Source organism: Acomys russatus, chromosome X, assembly GCF_903995435.1.
Source record: "Acomys russatus chromosome X, mAcoRus1.1, whole genome shotgun sequence".
NCBI classification, from domain to species: Eukaryota; Metazoa; Chordata; class Mammalia; order Rodentia; family Muridae; genus Acomys; species Acomys russatus.
Window position 1 is genome coordinate 37,104,599 of NC_067169.1, and position 19,150 is coordinate 37,123,748.

At 34.2% G+C, this 19,150-nt stretch overlaps 1 protein-coding gene across 10 annotated transcripts in view; it reads left to right on the forward strand.

The window, feature by feature from the left end:
- The window catches only part of Dmd (dystrophin), a 2,465,896-nt gene that overhangs the window by 943,966 nt on the left and 1,502,780 nt on the right, over positions 1–19,150 (forward strand). For all 10 annotated transcript variants that reach the window (XM_051140917.1, XM_051140916.1, XM_051140911.1 and 7 more), the window contains exon 9: positions 634–762. In XM_051140917.1, the coding sequence (XP_050996874.1) occupies positions 634–762 (129 nt within the window). The remainder of the gene's footprint in view (positions 1–633; positions 763–19,150) is intronic.

Sequence of the window (19,150 nt, forward strand, 5' to 3'; positions counted from 1 at the left end):
ACCAGTTTAAATCAAGAATACTTGTGTATATGATAAAATTGATTCATCACTGCAGTAAGTACAAAAGAATTGTATTAATTAGTTTTTGTTCTCATATTCAACAGTGAGTGTCCTGGGTGCTTAATTTTCTTAAACAAAATCTGTGATGAGAAAGCCCTTAGCAAACTTTTGCTGAAGGAATGGAACTTTCTTGGGCCTATATGTTTCAGTCTCCTGAGCAAGTTCTATTTTTATGATCATGAAAGTGCCATCCCATACCAAGTTACTGAACTGATGAATTCTGGTTTTATTTATTTTGGATTCAGAGAAAATTGCTTTTCGATGTCCATTTTTGCCAGATCATAGTGTCATGCTATAGAACTGTTGGAGTTATGTTCCTGTGCAAACTGTATGTTAAAACATACTCTCATTTTCTGCTCAGATTGTTTCCTCTCCAGAGAGGCCAAAACTGTGAATTACTCTCTTCGAGTGTATTAGATTTTACTATCATTATTTTTGTTAATGTTAAATGCTAAATCATCTTACCCTTTCCATTTAATATTCTCTTTTCTAGTGAGGTTGAAAAAAGTTCTTCCCAATTACTTACTACATTTTCCCTCTTCTCTTTCCTTCTCTTCCCAAACCTCTTTACAGATCACAGTCAGTCTAGCACAGGGCTATGAGCAAACTTCATCTCCTAAGCCTCGATTCAAAAGCTATGCCTTCACACAGGCTGCTTATGTCTCCACCTCTGATTCCACACAGAGTCCTCTTCCTTCACAGGTCTGTCAATATTTACTCTCTCTTTTACAAACTGGGGAAATTAGTCCATGATTTAATCATTCTTTGCTTTTTTAAGTCTTTAGTGCTTCCCTCCTCCCCTCAGAGGTGCATTGTTTTTCATGCTGTTATCAGATTCTTGCACATACTGCTACTGTTGTGATACCTAAATAGGTTAATAAACATTGATTCTACACTTACAGGTGGTTCTCATAATAGTAGCTTTATATTCCTGATATACTTAGAAATGTCTCTTTTATAAAATCTGCCAGTGTTTAAAAAGAAGCCAAAAGTCTTTGAAAATTTATGTATACAACTGTACCATCTCTGGACATATAAATAATAAGTACTAATTGTATTATTTGGGGATATTTTATAGATGCTTAGGTATCTTATGTGTAAATGAAATATCTCCAAAATAGATATGTACATTATATACTTGTTTCAGAAATGAATATATAGAATATAAATAGAATATTTATATGCATAATATCTTATGTGTAAATAAAATATCCCCAAATAGATATGTTCATTATATACTCATTCCATAAAAATATATTCTATTTAAGAAAAATGTAACCTCAAGCTCCTTGATATGATCTCATATAATTATAATATATACATATATACATCAATCTTTTACTAATTGTAAGAAAAATATACAGAAAACTTTTTCTATGTATCCTTTAACACTTTCTCAAGAGATAATTTTCCCCCTTTACAATATAAGAAACCTACAAATATAAGAAAATATGACCCTTATTATATGTGAGTATGAAATTGATGTATACTAGAATTATTAAATTTTCTAGCATTGCCTTTGAGAAGAAAGTTTTATTTTCCTCAGAGGAGCACTTTGAATATTTAGTAAAGAAATGACTTTTATTACTGATTAGCATTATGGATCTGATCCTATTGGTACATTTAAGAGGACACATTTTAGGATGTTCATTGACTTTTTCCCCATGACAGTGGTATGCATTTAATTAGTGATCTATGCATCAGCTAATTGACAGATGGAGCTAAATATTCTATACCCTTAAAGATTCTCATCAGAGGAAGTATCTCTTTGGGGGAGCATAGTTATACCTTCTGTCCTAGGATAATTTTCTTGAAATTATAAGTAAAAATGATTAAATTAAAAAGTATGTTATAGATTCTTCTTTAATCTACTTTTCATTCTAGATTTTACAATGACTAGTTCCATAATTTAAACAAAAGTCTTTCATAATTAAATATATGTTACTGGGGGCCATGTCAATTATGTTGACATGAAAAGTACTATTTTTATTGCCATTTTAAGTTTAAATTTAACCTCTCTTCTCCACAAGCATCCAACCTTCTACCTCTGCTTTAAGTCTCCCATAGAAATGACCAAGATTTAAAGGATATATCCATAATTCTGAAACAAAGAAACACAAGCCAAGACAAAGAAAGAAGAATTTTCTCCCTCATTATCACTTTACTGAGCTACATTTTCTAGGCTTTCTCTATTGTCTATTCTGGTAGCACATTTTTACCTCATTACTACTGCATTAAGGGCTTGATCAGCTATGACTCTTTAATGAAATAATTGCAAATGATCTTACAATTTTCATACTTATTTTGTTCACTTTACCTTTGTCTAAATATTACTAAATATATAATATGTCATAAAATAATCGGTGCGTTTGTCATATGTAATGCAAAATGCTGAAATAAACAATGTTGATATTTCAAAAAAAGGAATCATCAGAAGATTCTTTTTTGAAAAATAAGTTGTAAGAGACCAGGAATGATGGGTTGCAACTATTGATAAGGAAGTACATCAGAAGTTGATAGCACACACAGAGTTGAGAACTTTGTTTTCATACTAACAAAATGTTCACTGATGTCTCTGGAGGACTGAGCCTACAATGTCTCAAATAAGTGGTATCTGTCATACTTGAAGTAAACTCAAAATTAGTTGGAGTAGATTACACTAGGTTTTATGCAAGTATTTGGAGATACGTTACAAAACATCAATTTTCCTTTTTATTTTTAGAGAGCACTGAACAGATAACTTTCACAAACAGAAAAAACATTAGTATGAATTATCTTTACAGATATCAATATTCAAAAACCTCAATTTTATTTTTTCATTAAATATTTTTATTTGTACATATATTTATATTATTACATATATACAATAAACTACCTATAGCAAAAAGAACCATGAAACAATCAGAAATGATAAAATATTACATTCATGATTTGACTATTTGTATTTGGCAGCCTTGAAGAAAACATCTTTCATATTTTGGTGCATTTAAAATTCTGAATGTATCTTTCTGCTTCTGAGTTAACTCACTCATTATGATCCTTCCTTTTTAATTTTAATTTATTCAGATTACAACTCAATTGTCAATTGTTATCCCATCACTTGTATCTTATTGTTCCTCCATCCCTACCGCTTTCACTCTATTCCCCTTCCCTGGGTCTAAGACCTAAGGGGACCTCCTCCTCTTCCTCTATATAGTAATAGGCTATCAAGTTTCATCTTCGTGTTGCTTATTCATTCTTTGAGTGCCATCAGGCCTCCCCACCAAAGGGAAGTGGTCAAATATGGAGCACCAGAGTTCATGTCAGAGTCAGTCCCCAATGTCCTGTCCATTGGGTAGGTGACAGCAGGGATTCGATGTTTAATACTTGTATTGTCCTTGGTTAGTGCAATAGTTTTGAGCAGAACCCCCCTGGGCCCCGATCCACCCATTCAGATGTTTTTCTTGTAGGTTTCTAGGACACTTGGGCTTGTTCTACTTCCCTCATCTCCTATATTTCTCTTACCTAGAGTCTCAGTAGGATGTCCTCACATCTATCCCAATCTCCTGGTAAGTGAAAACTTTCATGAGACATGCCTTTTGGGCTATTGTACAATTATAAGTGAGTATATACCATTTGATTCTTTCTGCTTCTGGGTTAACTCACTCATTATGATCATTTCTAGCTCAATCCATTTGTTCACAAATTTCGGGAATTCCTTGTTTTTAATAGCTGAGTAGTATTCCATAGTGTATATGTACCACAGTTTCTTTATCCACTCTTCTATTGAGGGACACTTAGGCTGTTTCCATGTTCTGGCTATTATGAATAAAGGCTGCTATGAACATGGTTGAGCAAATTTTCTTGTTGTGTGCTGGAGCATCTTCTGGGTATATTCCAAGGAGTGGAATAGCTGGGTCTTGAGGAAGCCCTATTCCCATTTTTCTGAGATAGCACCAGATAGATTTCCAAAGTGGCTATACTAGTTTGCATTCCCACCAGCAATGAAGGAGTCTTCCTCTCTCCCCACATCCTTGCCAGCATGTGGTGTCACTTGAATTTTTGATCTTAGCCATTTTGATGGGTGTAAGACAGAATCTCAGAGTCGTTTTGATTTGCATTTCTCTGATGACTAATGACATTGAGAATTTCTTTTTTTTTCCCTTTTTTTTATTAATTTATTCTTGTTACATCTCAATGTTTATCCCATCCCTTGTATCCTCCCATTCCTCCCCCCCCCCATTTTCCCATTATTCCCCTCCCTATGACTGTTCCTGAGGGGGATCACCTCCCCCTATATATTCTCATAGGGTATCAAGTCTCTTCTTGGCTACTTGCTGTCCTTCCTCTGAGTGCTACCAGGTCTCCCCCTCCAGGGGACATGGTCAAATGTGAGGCATCAGAGTACGTGAGAAAGTCATATTCCACTCTCCACTCAACTGTGGAGAATATTCTGACCATTGGCTAGATCTGGGAAGGGGTTTAAAGTTTACCTCCTGTATTGTCCTTGGCTGGTGCCTTAGTTTGAGCGGGACCCCTGTGTGTCTCAACCATTTGATATTCCTTTCTTGAGAATTCTCTGTTTAGTTCTGAGCCCAGTTGAGTGTAGAGCAGGGACTGACTTTCACACAAACTCTGGTGACCCATATTTGACCATGTCTCCTTGATGGGGAGGCCTGGTGGTACTCAGAGGAAGGATAGCAGGCTACCAATAAGAGAGTTGATACCCTATGATCATATAGAGGGCGCAAACATAGGGGAGGGGAATGGGGTGAAATCAGGACGGAGGGAGAAATAGGAGGATACATGGGATCAGATAACAATTGAGTGGTAATAGGAATACATTAATAAAAAATAAAATTCTGAATGTAAATAAATATCATATCTCATGATTATCAACTTAAAACATCTATCTAGCAAACTGTCTCTGTCACATTCTCGTTTGGGAAGCTGCTAACCTACACTCCCTGTATACTCATGTAATTAATTTTATTCCTTTTCAAGTATCTGATGCTGTTGATTACCAGATAGTTTAGTTTTACAAATAAGCTTAGTTGCTTAGGGGTTAAAAACCTCAATTATCTACATCTGTGTCAAACCTGAAATTTTTGCTTAACGCACTGAGTTGAAGTATTGTGAACCAGGTCCAAATAACAAATACAAATGATTTATCCTCTTCATTGTATCAGCTAGCTGTCATAAATGAGTGATAATCATTTTATAATTATATTCAGTTGCTGTTCTTGTGACCTTGCTCATCTCATATACTTGGTTCTTAATCTTTTATTTTAAAAATACACAATAATCTTTTAATCGTGGATTTCTCTCTCCTGGAGCCTTATCCAATCTAAAATGGCTGTATGCAGAGAAGTCATACACCTGACTTCTTTCTACAAAATCCTTAGGATGCTTTTCTTGCTAATAGACTTTCCCTTATCTACTGCCTTCTGTAGACTTTAGTTTATATTTATAATAAAGAAATATTCTTATTTCCTGGAACAAATGTCATTTGTATTGACAGTTTCAACTACCAGTGAACTTTTTCAGGACCTCTATTCTCTTCATGTCTCTCTATGTTCTGTATGTTTTTCATCATCTGCCTGTTTCTCTTCCAACACACTTAGCATAGAAATCTCAAGGGCAGTCTCCTGTTTATAATCTATGAATTATTTTATTAATGTGATTTAATCACATCTTCAAGCTATATGAAAATGACCACAATATCTGTGTCTTTACTATTTTCAGTCTCTAGTTACATACACATTTCTAACTTATTTTCATCAGTTTTTATGTGCTCATCAACCTTGATATGTCCTTAAGGAAACTGTTTCACTGCTCACAATCTTTTTTTTTTTTTGTCCTTCTAGTTATTGTAATGAGGATATGACTTATCAGTGATTATAGCTTACATAAAAAAATATTCTTTCTTCTCTACATTGATCCTGTATTCAATGATGAGTCAAACATAGTCAATCCTTTCTTTGTACCACATTAATCCAGTAAATTACAATCATTCAAATTTTCTTTTTTATTTTCTAGGTAAAGCTTTCTTTTTAATTCCCAAAATATCAGGTTATTTTCTTCTTCCTCTACTGAACACTACCATTGTCTCTCTAGAGACACTGTGAGGCTACTTTTATGTGTGAAATATTACAGGAAACCTCAACTATGCCCCTATATTTTGGGTCTAGAAAGACCAGATTTACATTTGTGTACTATATACAGCTTATGGTATATTCAATTAAGAATTCCTTTGTTCTCTAATGATAATATGTACTCTTCTATACCTCACAAAGCCTAAAAGTCAGGTTTTGAAAAGTTATCTGTACTTTGTTTGGGTACTTATAACTCTATGTGGTGAAAAGGACTCTCAGCCAGGCGCAGTGGTACAGACTTGTAATCCCAACACTAAGAAGACAGATACAGGCAGATCTCTGAGTTTTAGGCCAGCGTTGTTTCCAAAGTAAGTCAAGGACAGCCAAGTCTATACAGAGAAATCCTGTTTTGAAAAACCAAAAAGGGGACTCAGAATAACAGAAGAAGCATTTATCTTATTTTAATATATATTCACAGAACTCAAATACTTTCAAATATATATATATATATTTCCTCTAACTAATACAACATGTGTGACTTGAATTTTATCGGAATGGATTTTTATCAGAATCACAAATTTCAGGATATTTAAATAGCATGGGTTATTTGATGAAATAGCTGGTGACTCATCTAGGTGAGAATCAAACCCAATGCCATGACTTCTAATTCAGCTGTGATGTTTATTATACCTAAATCCTTGAACTTGACAGTAAAAAGGTTTATTCTTTTCTTATGACCATTAAATCTCTGCTTCAGTCTTTTAGCATAAATTTATACTAAAAAGTATCTAGAAAGAAAGAAATCCTCATTTTTGCTTCTTATTTTCATCTGATAAATAGCTATCAACCTTAGGGAGAATACCTACCTTCATTATTTATGCATTTATAAAATAAGAAGCAATTGAGAATTTCAAAAAGTAATAGTAAGCATAAGATACAAAAATTACTCTAGAGAAGCCTTTCCATAATAGAACAGAACTGTTTTGTAATATTAATAATTGTCACCACTAGTAAAATTGGCTCCTATAATAACAAAAGAGAACAGCAAATCCGTACTTACTGATCTCTTCAAAAGAGTTAAGCTTGAAGTTAAGCATTACAGATTTTTTTTCTTAATTTTTATAGGTGGTAGATATTCATAAAGCTAAGCTTAGACAATTTTTGTAACACTAGAAAATTAAAATAATAGTTATATATTCATAACCCCCAAATACAATAGAAGCAATCATCAAAAATTGTATGAATGTCATTATTGGTTTCCTAGCACTTCAGCTGTACCTCAGAACTTTTCCAGCTCTAATGTTTGTGTACTAAGTAGCAACGCCTGTGTGCGTGCGTGCACAGACACAAACACACACATGCACACATGCACACACTCATGGACACACACACACTCATGACCAACAAAGTAATATAGGCGTCTTTCCTCAGCTCTGATTTCTCCTTTTAATCAATTCTGCTATGTTTTCTTTGTTGATGCTTAGCATTTATTGTAAGACTTTCTGTCATCTTTTTTTGGCAAATCTCATAAATATACTAGTCTTTTCCAATAAAATATCTTCCATTAAATGTGGACTATATATTTACAATCATATATCTCTGTATGCACATTCTTCATGAGAGGAGTCACTCACTTTTCCATCAGAAATACCCAGTCAAATATGTATTTGTACTTTTCATGCTGAGTATATTTACTTTCATTTCCCAAATGATACTATAATTATTTACAACACTGTGAATATTAATAATTACAGAGATTATTTGAATGAAAGAAGACATGGATTGGTTCTATGTGAATACTATGGCATTTTATATAAGGGATTTGACTTTCTGCAGTTTTGTTACTGTGGCTCTTTATGAAATCAAGCCCTGTGGGTACTGAGGGATGATTGTAGCTTTTTAATTTATGCTATTCAAGCATTTTACTTCCTTCCCCCCCTTGCCTCTTTTTTTCCTATAATTCACATATCATCTTACAGCTGCACAGGGATTCTCTCTGTGATTAGGCCTCATCTCACACTAAGTATCAAGTTTGGGGATGTGAAGTAAGTAGTCTCATCAGAAGTTGTATATATCAATTCCATTTCATTCGTATGTGCTATAGCATGATATGCATATACTGAATGTGTATTTGATATGTGTGATTATCTGTTTAAATATATAATGGAAAATATTTGGTTTTTTCTTCCTTTGAAAGATCCTGAGCATAGATACATTCAAGATGTAGGAATAGTTCACCTGAGACATTTTTGTTACCCCAGTTCTATTATGTTCATTAAGTTGTGAGAATTAATTTCTATTAATTGATCTAGCTTTTCTGTGATATGGTGGACATATAATTTTCTCAGTCTATTAGCTGCCTTTTAAATTTGTGGGATGTTTAACTTCACTAGGGAGTTTTGGATTTTAAATAGTTGTGAATTCTTTGGTTCGGTATTTTGGGCTTTTGTTGTTATTATATGCTTTATATAACATTTAAAACAAAAGCTTAATGCAAAGACTATTAAAATAATTCTACAGTTTCTTTTAGTTAAATTAAAAAACCTTTATCCTAGTATATCTTCTCTAATTTCCACATTTAAAACAATTTTACTATTTACTGTTTTCCCAGAAGCTATGCTGATGTCAAAAAACCATGTGTTGATTAATTTGCATTGATCATAACCAAAATGAAAGAACATGTATAAGAAGTCACTCTAAGTACATTCTTCCATATATCTTACTGGACAAATTATGTCATATCTTCTTGCCTAAATCAAAAAGGGAAACACAATTTACTATTATGATTGGCTTTAACCAATGAAATATTGGCCATATTGTAGTCATCTGGGGAGATGGAACAAGGCAATTTTTGATGCAGACTACATTATATTAGAAAACAGAGAGATAGGAAAGCTGGAATAAAAATATCAGCAGCAAGTAGTTTCTGTTAAACATTCCTAGGTCTTGATGGAATTTGTGTTCAAGGATAGAATTTCATTCTTATCTAGGATGCATCTGCATTTGCAGAAGTATACATTTGACACTGAAGAAGCAGTAAATCATGCATTTCTGAAACCCTACATTAAAACCGTAATTGCTTAGAGGAGCATCTGCTCTTGAGAAGAACATATAGTTGAGAAAAAGACAATGGAGAACAAATACTGACATTAGAGTGAATGAGGTTCATATTCAAACTTCATCCCTTAGTAGCCATGTAGACTTGTGACCATTTACTGTATGTTCCTGGCCTCAATTTTCTCATGTTTATTATTTAAATTCTTACATAATTTATAGATATATTAAGAGGTTTTGGTAAGCTGAATTTAATGAGGAATATTCTATGATACAGGAATATTGTAGTCTCTTAGAATGGCAGCCGTATAACTACTTCAAAAATCAAGATCCTGGTGATCATTATCATATTTTGAAAAAGAATTTCATATCTACTAAGTTATAAAATTTGTGAACTTTCAATCATGACCTGTATAGAGTTGGGCAGTTGTATTAGTGAAGGATTCTAAAGTAAAGGATGTACTTCTGTTTTTGTAACTTAGAATTCTGTGTGTGGTCATATTTTGTAAATGGAAAAGGAGATATTTCACCACGTTTTTATAATTCCCTCCTCCTCATTCAACTTGTACCTCAAACTAAGTGCATATTGAATAAAATAATTAACAGATATTACATGACTGTTAATGGAGAGCCACCTCCCTTTGAAATGATTATTGGTCTGACAGAAGAAAGCATTTATTCTTCTGGATCTGACTGAGGAAATAATTTATAAACAGAATGGCAAGGTTTAAATTCAGCTCTATAGATAAACAGAAAACATTGAAACAATTCTAAGGCTTGGGGAAAGCTGGTCATGGCGTCTAACTCCTCTAATTTCACCACATAGGAATCTGTGTGGTTAAGAATTATGAATTCCATATCACTGTGTTATATTGGTCTGTACTTTGCCTGTGGTGTCTTTTTAAATTATTGGTATCAATGCCTCATAAAATGAGTTCAGAAGCATTCTTACATTTCAATTATTTTGGAAGAATTTAAGATAAATTAGCATTAACTATTTTTTATGTATAGTAAAAGTTAACTGTCCATTGGCTTTTGTTGGGTATTTTTTCTTTTCTTTTATTAAGTTTGTTCTTTTGACAATTTTATATACAGTATACTCTGATTATTGCTCCGCTAAGCTTCTCTTACTTGCTCCCCAACTCTATTGGGAATCTTTCATCCCAGAAATACCTCTCTTATATTCATATTTCTATGTTGTATTGAACTATGTAATACGGCAATAAATTATTAGTCATTCTGTTAAAATTAAGCCATGCTGGTTCAGTGTATGGAGCAGCATGTGATAATAAAATTACACATTTGTATAATATTAATTCTATAACCATTTAGCATAATTAAAATAGGAAGGAAGGAACAAAATAACCAAAAAACATTGGAGAAATTTCTATTCACCATGATTTTTTCACTAACTTTTAGTTACATGTTGTCAAATATGTAAATATAAATAGTAAGGAAAAAATCCCCCTATTGACTAAATCAAGCTAGTCACACCATGAAGGTCAGCATACAATTGTAGAAATACACTTGCATGCCTATTTATATTAGAAAGTTGAGAGCCATGGAGATAGCTCAGTCCAAAAAAAGACCCTTGTATGAACGTGGATCCCAGTACCCATGTAAAAAGCTAGGTGATTGACACCTATAATCTTAGCACTGGAGAGAGAGAAGGAAGATGTTTGAAGCTTACTGGCTAGTAAAGCCATATGGGTGAGCCACAGACCCTGTGACAGACCTTATCTCAAACCTGAGGTAGAAGGCAGTAGAAGATAACTGACATTGAGCACAGACCTCTTCATGCATTTAAATATACAATCATGGATATAAACATGTATACAAATACAAATGTGTGCAAATACACAGCAATACACACACCATGAAGTTAAATAGGTAGTCTGTGTATTGTACCCTTGTTGCATAAATATTTTAAAAGTTTTTTCACAATAATTTTTAAAATATCTTTGAGATTTTATCCCATTCTTAATTAGCTTGATTTATCAGAGTTTTATTTATTTTTTAGATATAATTTCATTTGTTGAGTATAATATTGAAACAAAAATACAAACCAAAATTGATAATGGCAATGATGTACTTTAAACAGCTTTGGCTATTTAATTTTTAGACTTCTTCATGGGGATGACATGATGAATAATTTCATATGGATGAGTCTTTTTTTCACACATGACAGAACTTAAAAGCGTAAATATATATTTAATGGTCTCAGATTCTTTGAAAGATGAACAACTATGAGTGTGAGAGAAAGATTACAAGACCAATTTAAAAATAACACATAATTTATTACCTGTTTTGTTTACACTTGTTTCATTGAGAAGACGCTTATCACATGTCAAGCAGGTGCTGAAGCAGCTGCCCTCTAATATCATGGAGTTAAAATGTCTTCAGCACACATACACACTTTTATGTGCATACATATAAGTTGCTAATCAGTCTTTTCCCTCTTATTTTTGCACTGTTATATAAAACAGAATTATTTTAGAGATTTCATGAATAGGTTAATGAACTCCTGTTATAATTAGGTTTCTTTCCTCATGGCATAACTGTAAAAATTAACTCAACTGAGATGAATGAATATGACCTTGAGTAAATACAGTAGATACTATTTCAAATAATATATAGAAAATATTTGTAGTAATTGTATCCAAAATGAGTCTTTTCTTCTAAGTTTCTAGCATTTATTAGTATTAATAGAGTACTGGAAACTTTAACTAGTGGAACTTTGCTGGTGCCAATGTAGTTGTTCTCAACTTTAATAATGAGATTATTGGATTATTCTTAAAACAAACATTACTTAGGTTCCTAGATCAGTTTCTTAGACTTTTATTTTGTTGTGAAATAATGTACTTTTGAGACAAAATGTTCATGTTAAATATACTTCAATAACATTTTAGAAACAGCAATGCATTTACAAATGACACATTTTCTCAGGATCACTAGGACCTAGGCATAAAAGTAAATGAGCCGCATAAGAAGCTTTTAAAATAATAGCAGTGTTTTCGTGAACTTCTATTATTATAAAACAATAGCCCAGATTAGCCTATAAAGAGAAAAGATTTTATATTCATAGTTTCAGCCATCCCAGTACATGATTAGAAAAATTAATTGCAAGTCTTTGATGAAGCAGCACATTATGGGGGAAAGTGTAGAGTAGCATAAAGAGTCTCACTTTATGCGTGGAAAATAATAAAGAGAAAGCATCTCATAGTTTCCTTGCCAGGCACATTTGCATTGATATAAAACACATCAGAGTGCCCTGCCTCTTGATGGTTGTGTGGAATAAGGGGAATACAATCAGAATATAGTATATCTGTACCTATATAGTATATGCTTTATATGAATAGATGTAAAGAAACTGTGAAAGAGTATATAATAATATTTATGAATAAATGAAATTCATTCATTTCTTTAAAAATGTTACAAACTCATCATTAAATATTATTTTAAAGTAACTAATTGTGAAAACGACAACATTCATGAAATATTTATGTAGGGAGGGTCAATTTTTAAAATAACTAAACTTGTTGAACTCTGTATGTGCAGCTAAGATTGTACATTGAAACACTGGATTTTTTTGTAAATGGGATGAAATTGCACTTGCTATAGGTTTTAGTCCTGCAGTTAAGAAATGTTTATTAACCAGAAGCAATTCTCTGCAAACAACTAGCCCAAAAGAGAAAGAGAAATTTTTTGGGAAGGGTTTTAACCATGAGTATAATTATTATTATGATATTGATTATCTCTATCTTCCCACTTGTAGCTGAGAATATTTCCTTAAACAAGTTTTTCCCAGTTGATCTTTGAAATACTTTGTTTAGACTAAACTATGAAAATATAAATCAGCCCAGGAAATGTTCAGTACGTACATATTCTCCTGTTCACCCACACACATACTTGCCATTAATGAAGACACATTTATTTTAACATTATAATAGTTTCAGCCTTGACAGAATCTGTTCAAATTAATACACTATTCACTATTGCAATTGCAGGAGAGGCTGTAGTTTGGTAGCTTTTAGTGTTAAATTATATCAGGGAAACAATTCTAAAAATGAACCATGAGGAGAATATAGTAAAAAAATATTTGTTTATTTGTTAATCAGTCATTACAGCTTTTCATTAAGGGGCTTTATGTTGCTTATGTTGCTTAAATTTAAGGTAGATGAATGTTTTGTAAATACATACACACATATGTGCACACATTATATATTATATACATGTATAAATATTTATTAAATAATTGTTTTATAAGTATTTGTGTAGATGTATTGTATAATTTGAGACAGGTACATTTGGGTGACATTGTCTATGATATTTATCATCAATCAAGCTTCCCAGTTTACAGATTAAGTTAAAAGATGTGCAGAAGGTCACAAATTATTAGAAGGTAGGAAAAAATGGATACTGGGCATTTTAGGTCATAATTATGGGATTTAAAAATTATAGTTTCATTTATTAATGGTTGACATTAAGGCCTGGGCCGTTGGTGTTCTGTTCAGGAAGTTGTCTCCTGTGCCAATATGTTCCAGGCTCTTTCCCACTTTTTCTTCTAAGTGAGTTAGTGTCTCTGGTTTTATGTTGAGGTCTTTAATCCACTTGGATTTGAGTTTTGTGCAAGGTGACAAATATGGGTCCAGTTTCATTTTTTTACACATAGACCTCCAGTTAGACCAGCACCATTTGTTGAAGATGCTATCCTTTTTCCATTGAATGGATTTGGGACCTCATGAGGCTGAGAAGCTTCTGTAAGGCAGGAGACACTGTCAAGAGAACAAAGCGACAGCCTACAGACTGGGAAAAAATCTTCACCAACCCTACATCTGACAAAGGTCTAATATCCAAAATATATAAAGAACTCAAGAAATTAAACACCACCAAACCGAATAACCCAATTGAGAAATGGGGCTTGGAACTAAACAGAGAATTCTCAACAGAGGAGTATCAAATGGCTGAGAAACACTTAAAGAAATGCTCAACCTCCTTAGTCATCAGGGAAATGCAAATCAAAACAACTCTGAGATTCCATCTTACACCCATCAGAATGGCTAAGATCAAAAATTCAAGCGACACCACATGCTGGCGAGGATGTGGGGAGAGAGGAACACTCCTTCATTGCTGGTGGGAATGCAAACTAGTACAGCCACTTTGGAAATCTATCTGGTGCTATCTCAGAAAAATGGGAATAGGGCTTCCTCAAGACCCAGCTATTCCACTCCTTGGAATATACCCAGAAGATGCTCCAGCACACAACAAGAAAATTTGCTCAACCATGTTCATAGCAGCCTTATTCATAATAGCCAGAACATGGAAACAGCCTAAGTGTCCCTCAGTAGAAGAGTGGATAAAGAAACTGTGGTACATATACACTATGGAATACTACTCAGCTATTAAAAACAAGGAATTCCCGAAATTTGTGGATAAATGGATTGAGCTAGAAATGATCATAATGAGTGAGTTAACCCAGAAGCAGAAAGAATCAAATGGTATATACTCACTTATATCTGCATACTAGCCCAAGGGGCATGTCCCACGAAAGCCTTCACTTACCAGGAAACTGGGACAGAGGGGAAGGCATCCTATTGGGACTCTAAATGAGAGACGCATGGGAGAACAGCAAAATAAAAGGATCCAGAGGGTCCTAGAAATCTACAAGTAGAACAATATGATAGGCAGATTTGGGCCCAGGGGTCCCGCTCAAACTAAGGCACCAGCCAAGGACAATACAGGAGGTAAACTTTAAACCCCTTCCCAGATCTAGCCAATGGTCAGAATATTCTCCACAGTTGAGTGGAGAGTGTGATACGACTTTCTCACATACTCTGGTGCCTCACATTTGACCATGTCCCCTGGAGGGGGAGACCTGGTGGCACTCAGAGGAAGGACAGCAAGTAGCCAAGAAGAGACTTGATACCCTATGAGAATATATAGGGGGACGTAATCCCCCTCAGGAACAGTCATAGGGGAGGGGAATAATGGGAAAATGGGGGGGGAGGAATGGGAGGATACAAGGGATGGGATAAACATTGAGATGTAACAAGAATAAATTAATAAAAAACAAAACAAAAAACAAAAAAAAAAAAAAAAAAGAAAAAAAAAATTATAGTTTCTGATGTTTCTTTTTTAAGGCTAGATGTAAATTTTACAATAAATGCCTTGCAAATCTTTGGTTTCTGGTACCACAAGGTCTTTGGAAACAATAGTCATAGAATTTAGGGATGGCTAAACATGCAGATACCAATAACAGCATGCTAATGGCAGAATGTTGGAACAAGAGTGTTTAATCTACAAAAACAACACAATTGTATCTTTCCTTAAAAACTCTTTGCCCAAGACAGAACATAATATTGCATATATTATAATATGTAAGTGATATAATATAACATATAATATAATTATATAATATACATAATATTTGACGAGTGGTTTGGTTTTCTTGGATATGGAGATCAGATGAAGTTGGAAGAAGAGTCAATTCAACATTAAACGGCAAACACCACATTCAACCCCACTTTTGACCTGGTGTCCAATGTCTATTAAGAGATATAAAGGAGAGTCCAACTTCAAGATGGCAAGGTTTGAAATCTCTAAGTTATTTAATTGTTACATAAAAGATGGAATTAAGGTAACCTGCCAATTGGAATACAAAATTCTCAAGTCTAAAATATTGCTGTCTACTGAATCCTTACTTTTTATAAATTTGGTTTTTTAGTTTTTATTTTATCATTTACTATAATTTATTCACATTATATCCCTATTATTATCCCACTGTTCATATTTTCCCATTTCTGCCCTGCCTCTCTCTTCCACCCTATTCCCTTCCCCTAGACCTCTGGTGAGGGGACCTCCTCCCCCGCCATCTGACCACAGCCTATTAGGTCTAAACAGGATAGCCTACATCCCCTTTCTCTGTGTGCTCTCAGGGCCTCCCCACCAAGGGGAAGTGAAAAAATCCCTGGCACCAGAGTTCATATCAGAAGCAGTCCTTGTTCCACATCCCCTCACCAGCTCTGGAGAATGAGCTATTGTCTGGCTACATCTGAACAGAAGGTCTAGGTTTTCTGTATGCATTTTTCTTGGTTGAGGCTATAAGGCGAACTTCCAGTCCTGCCAATCAAAGGTCTGGAGTTACTAAGCTCACTATTTCATATCTCCATGAATGACCAGCACATAGCTTTGAGTAGAATCATATCATGCCAAGTGTTTCATAAACATCTTGAGTTTACAGAGATCTGGAATTAGCCAGGGTGTCATCCTGTGACATATTTCTCTTCCTCCTCCTCCTTCTTCTTCATTTTCTACTTATTCTTCTTTGCTATATGTTGCATTATATTTTATATTATTTATTTTTTTAAGCTTGTTCAATTTGCATCCTGATGGTAGCCCTCTCTTTAATCTCTTCCCAGTCCAATACTTTCTCCCTCCTCACTCCTCTCCTCCTCCCCTAGTCCTCAAAGTGTGGGAACTCTCTTCCCCTATCAACCTATTAAGTCATATCTGGACTACCTGCATCTATTTTCTCTGTGGCCTAGAAAGGCCATTGGGCCAGTAGGAGTGAGTGGACACCAGATTCCATGTCAGAATTCCCTACTCCTCATATTGTGGGAAGCAAAAGGTATCTTTGCTGCCTATCTACTACATCTTAGCAGAGGGTATAGGTCCTCACCAGGCATTGTCCTTGGCTGGTGCATCAGTCTCTGCAGCAACCCCCCAGTGCCCTGCCCAGATTTGTTTCCTCCATTGGTTTCCTTATGGAGCTTCTGTACCGTCTAGGTCCTTCTATCCCCTAACTCTTCCATAAGACACCCTGAGCTCCACCTTGAAGTATGACTGTGACTCTTAGCATCTGACTTAATCCCCTGCTGGGTAGATTCTTTCACAGGGCATCTAGGGTAAGCTCCCTTCCTGTTCCTTCTCTTTAACTACTTGCAGTTTCTATTTTATTTGTCCTTCTGAATTAGAAGTAAGCATTATCCCTAGGGCCCTCCTTGTTATTTAGCTTCTTTAGATTGTAGTATGGTTATGCTGTATTATGCATCTAATATCCACTTATAAGTGAGTATAAACCATAAATGTCTTTCTGGGTTTCGGTTACTTCACTCAGGATGATCTTCTCTAGGTTCATCCATTTGTTTGCAATTTTTAAGATATCCTTGGTAGTATTCCATTGTGTAAATGTACCACAGCTTCTTTATCCATTCTTGGGTTGAGGGGTATCTAGGTTTTTTCCAGATTCCGATTATTACGAAGAAAGCTGATATGAACATAATTGAGCAAATATCCTTGTTGTATGGTGTAACATCTTTCCGATATATGTCCAGGATCTATATAGCTGGGTCTTGATGTAGCACTTTCCAAATTTGTTTTGAGAAAGCACCAGATTGATTTCCAAAGTGGTTGCACAACTTTGCACTCCTACCATCAATCAAGGAGTGTTTCACATTCTCCACATCCTCACCAGCATGTGTTGTCACTTGAGTTTTTGATCTCAGCCACTCTAATAGGTCTTAGCTGTAATCTCAGAGTTGTTTTGATTTGCATTTCCCTGATGACTAAGATGTTGATCGTTTCTTTGTTTTGTGGCCATTTGATACTACTTTGTTGGAAATTCACTGTTTAGTTCTGTACCCCATTTTTAAATTGGATTATTTGGTTTAGTGGTGTTTAATTTTTTGAGTTCTTTAAGTATTTTAGATATAATCCCTCTGTCAGAAGAAGGGTTGGTGATCTTTTCCCAGTCTGTAAGCTGTCATTTTGTTCTATTGACAATGTCCTTTTCCTTACAAAAGATTTTCAGATTCCTGAGGTCCCATTTATTAATTGATGATCTTATAGCCTGAGCTCTTGTTATTCTCTTTAGGAAGTTGTCTTCTGTGCTAATGAGTTCAAGGCTCTTCCTACCTTTTTTCTTCTAACAGATTTACTGTATCTTGTTTATGTTGAGGTATTTAATCCACTTTGACTTTAGGTTTGTTCAAGATGACAGGGATTTTTGGAGGGGGTTCCTTTTTTGCATTTTACTATATATAAGACACACATTTATTGAAGGTGCTATCTTTTTTCCATTGTATGGTTTTGGATTCATTGTCAAAAATTAAGTGTCAATAAATATGTGGGTTTATTTCTGTGTCTTTGGTTCTATTTCATTGACCCTCCAGCCTGTTTCTATGCCAGGATTATGCAGTTTTTATTAGTATTGCTCTATAGTACAGCTTGAGATCAGGGATGGAGATATCACCAAGACATTTTTTATTGTAAAAACATTGTCTTAGTTATTCCTGGGGCTTTTTTCATATGAAGTTGAAAAATTTTTTTTCAACCTCTGTTATAATTTTATTCGAATTGCAATGAATCTGTAGATTGCTTTTGTTAAGGTTATTTCTATGTTAGTCTTACCAATCCATGAGAATGGGAGGTCTTTCCGTCTTCTGATATCTTCTTTAATTTCTTTCTTCAGAGACTTCTAAGTTTTTTCATACAAGTCTTCTACTTCCTTTGTTACAGTTATACCAAGATACTTTATGGTTTTGGTGTCTATTGTGAAGGATGTTGTTTCCTTAATTTTTTCTCAGCCTATTTGTCTTTTGTATAAAGGAAGGCTATTGATATTTGAGTTGATTTTATATCCAGGCACATTGCTGAGTGTGCTGCTATAGAAGTTCCTTGGTAGTGTTCTTTTGGGAGCATATATATATATATATATATATATATATATATATATATATATATATATATATATATATATATAATCATATCATATCATCTGTGAATAGTGATATTTGACTTCTTCCTTTTCAATTTGTATCTCTTTGATCTCTTTTAGTTGTCTTTTGCTCTAGCTACAACTTCAAATATTATATTGAAAAAACACAGAGAGGCTGGACAGCATTTTCATGTGCCTGATTTCATCTATAGGCTTACTGCATATTAACTTTACTGTGTTTAGGTAT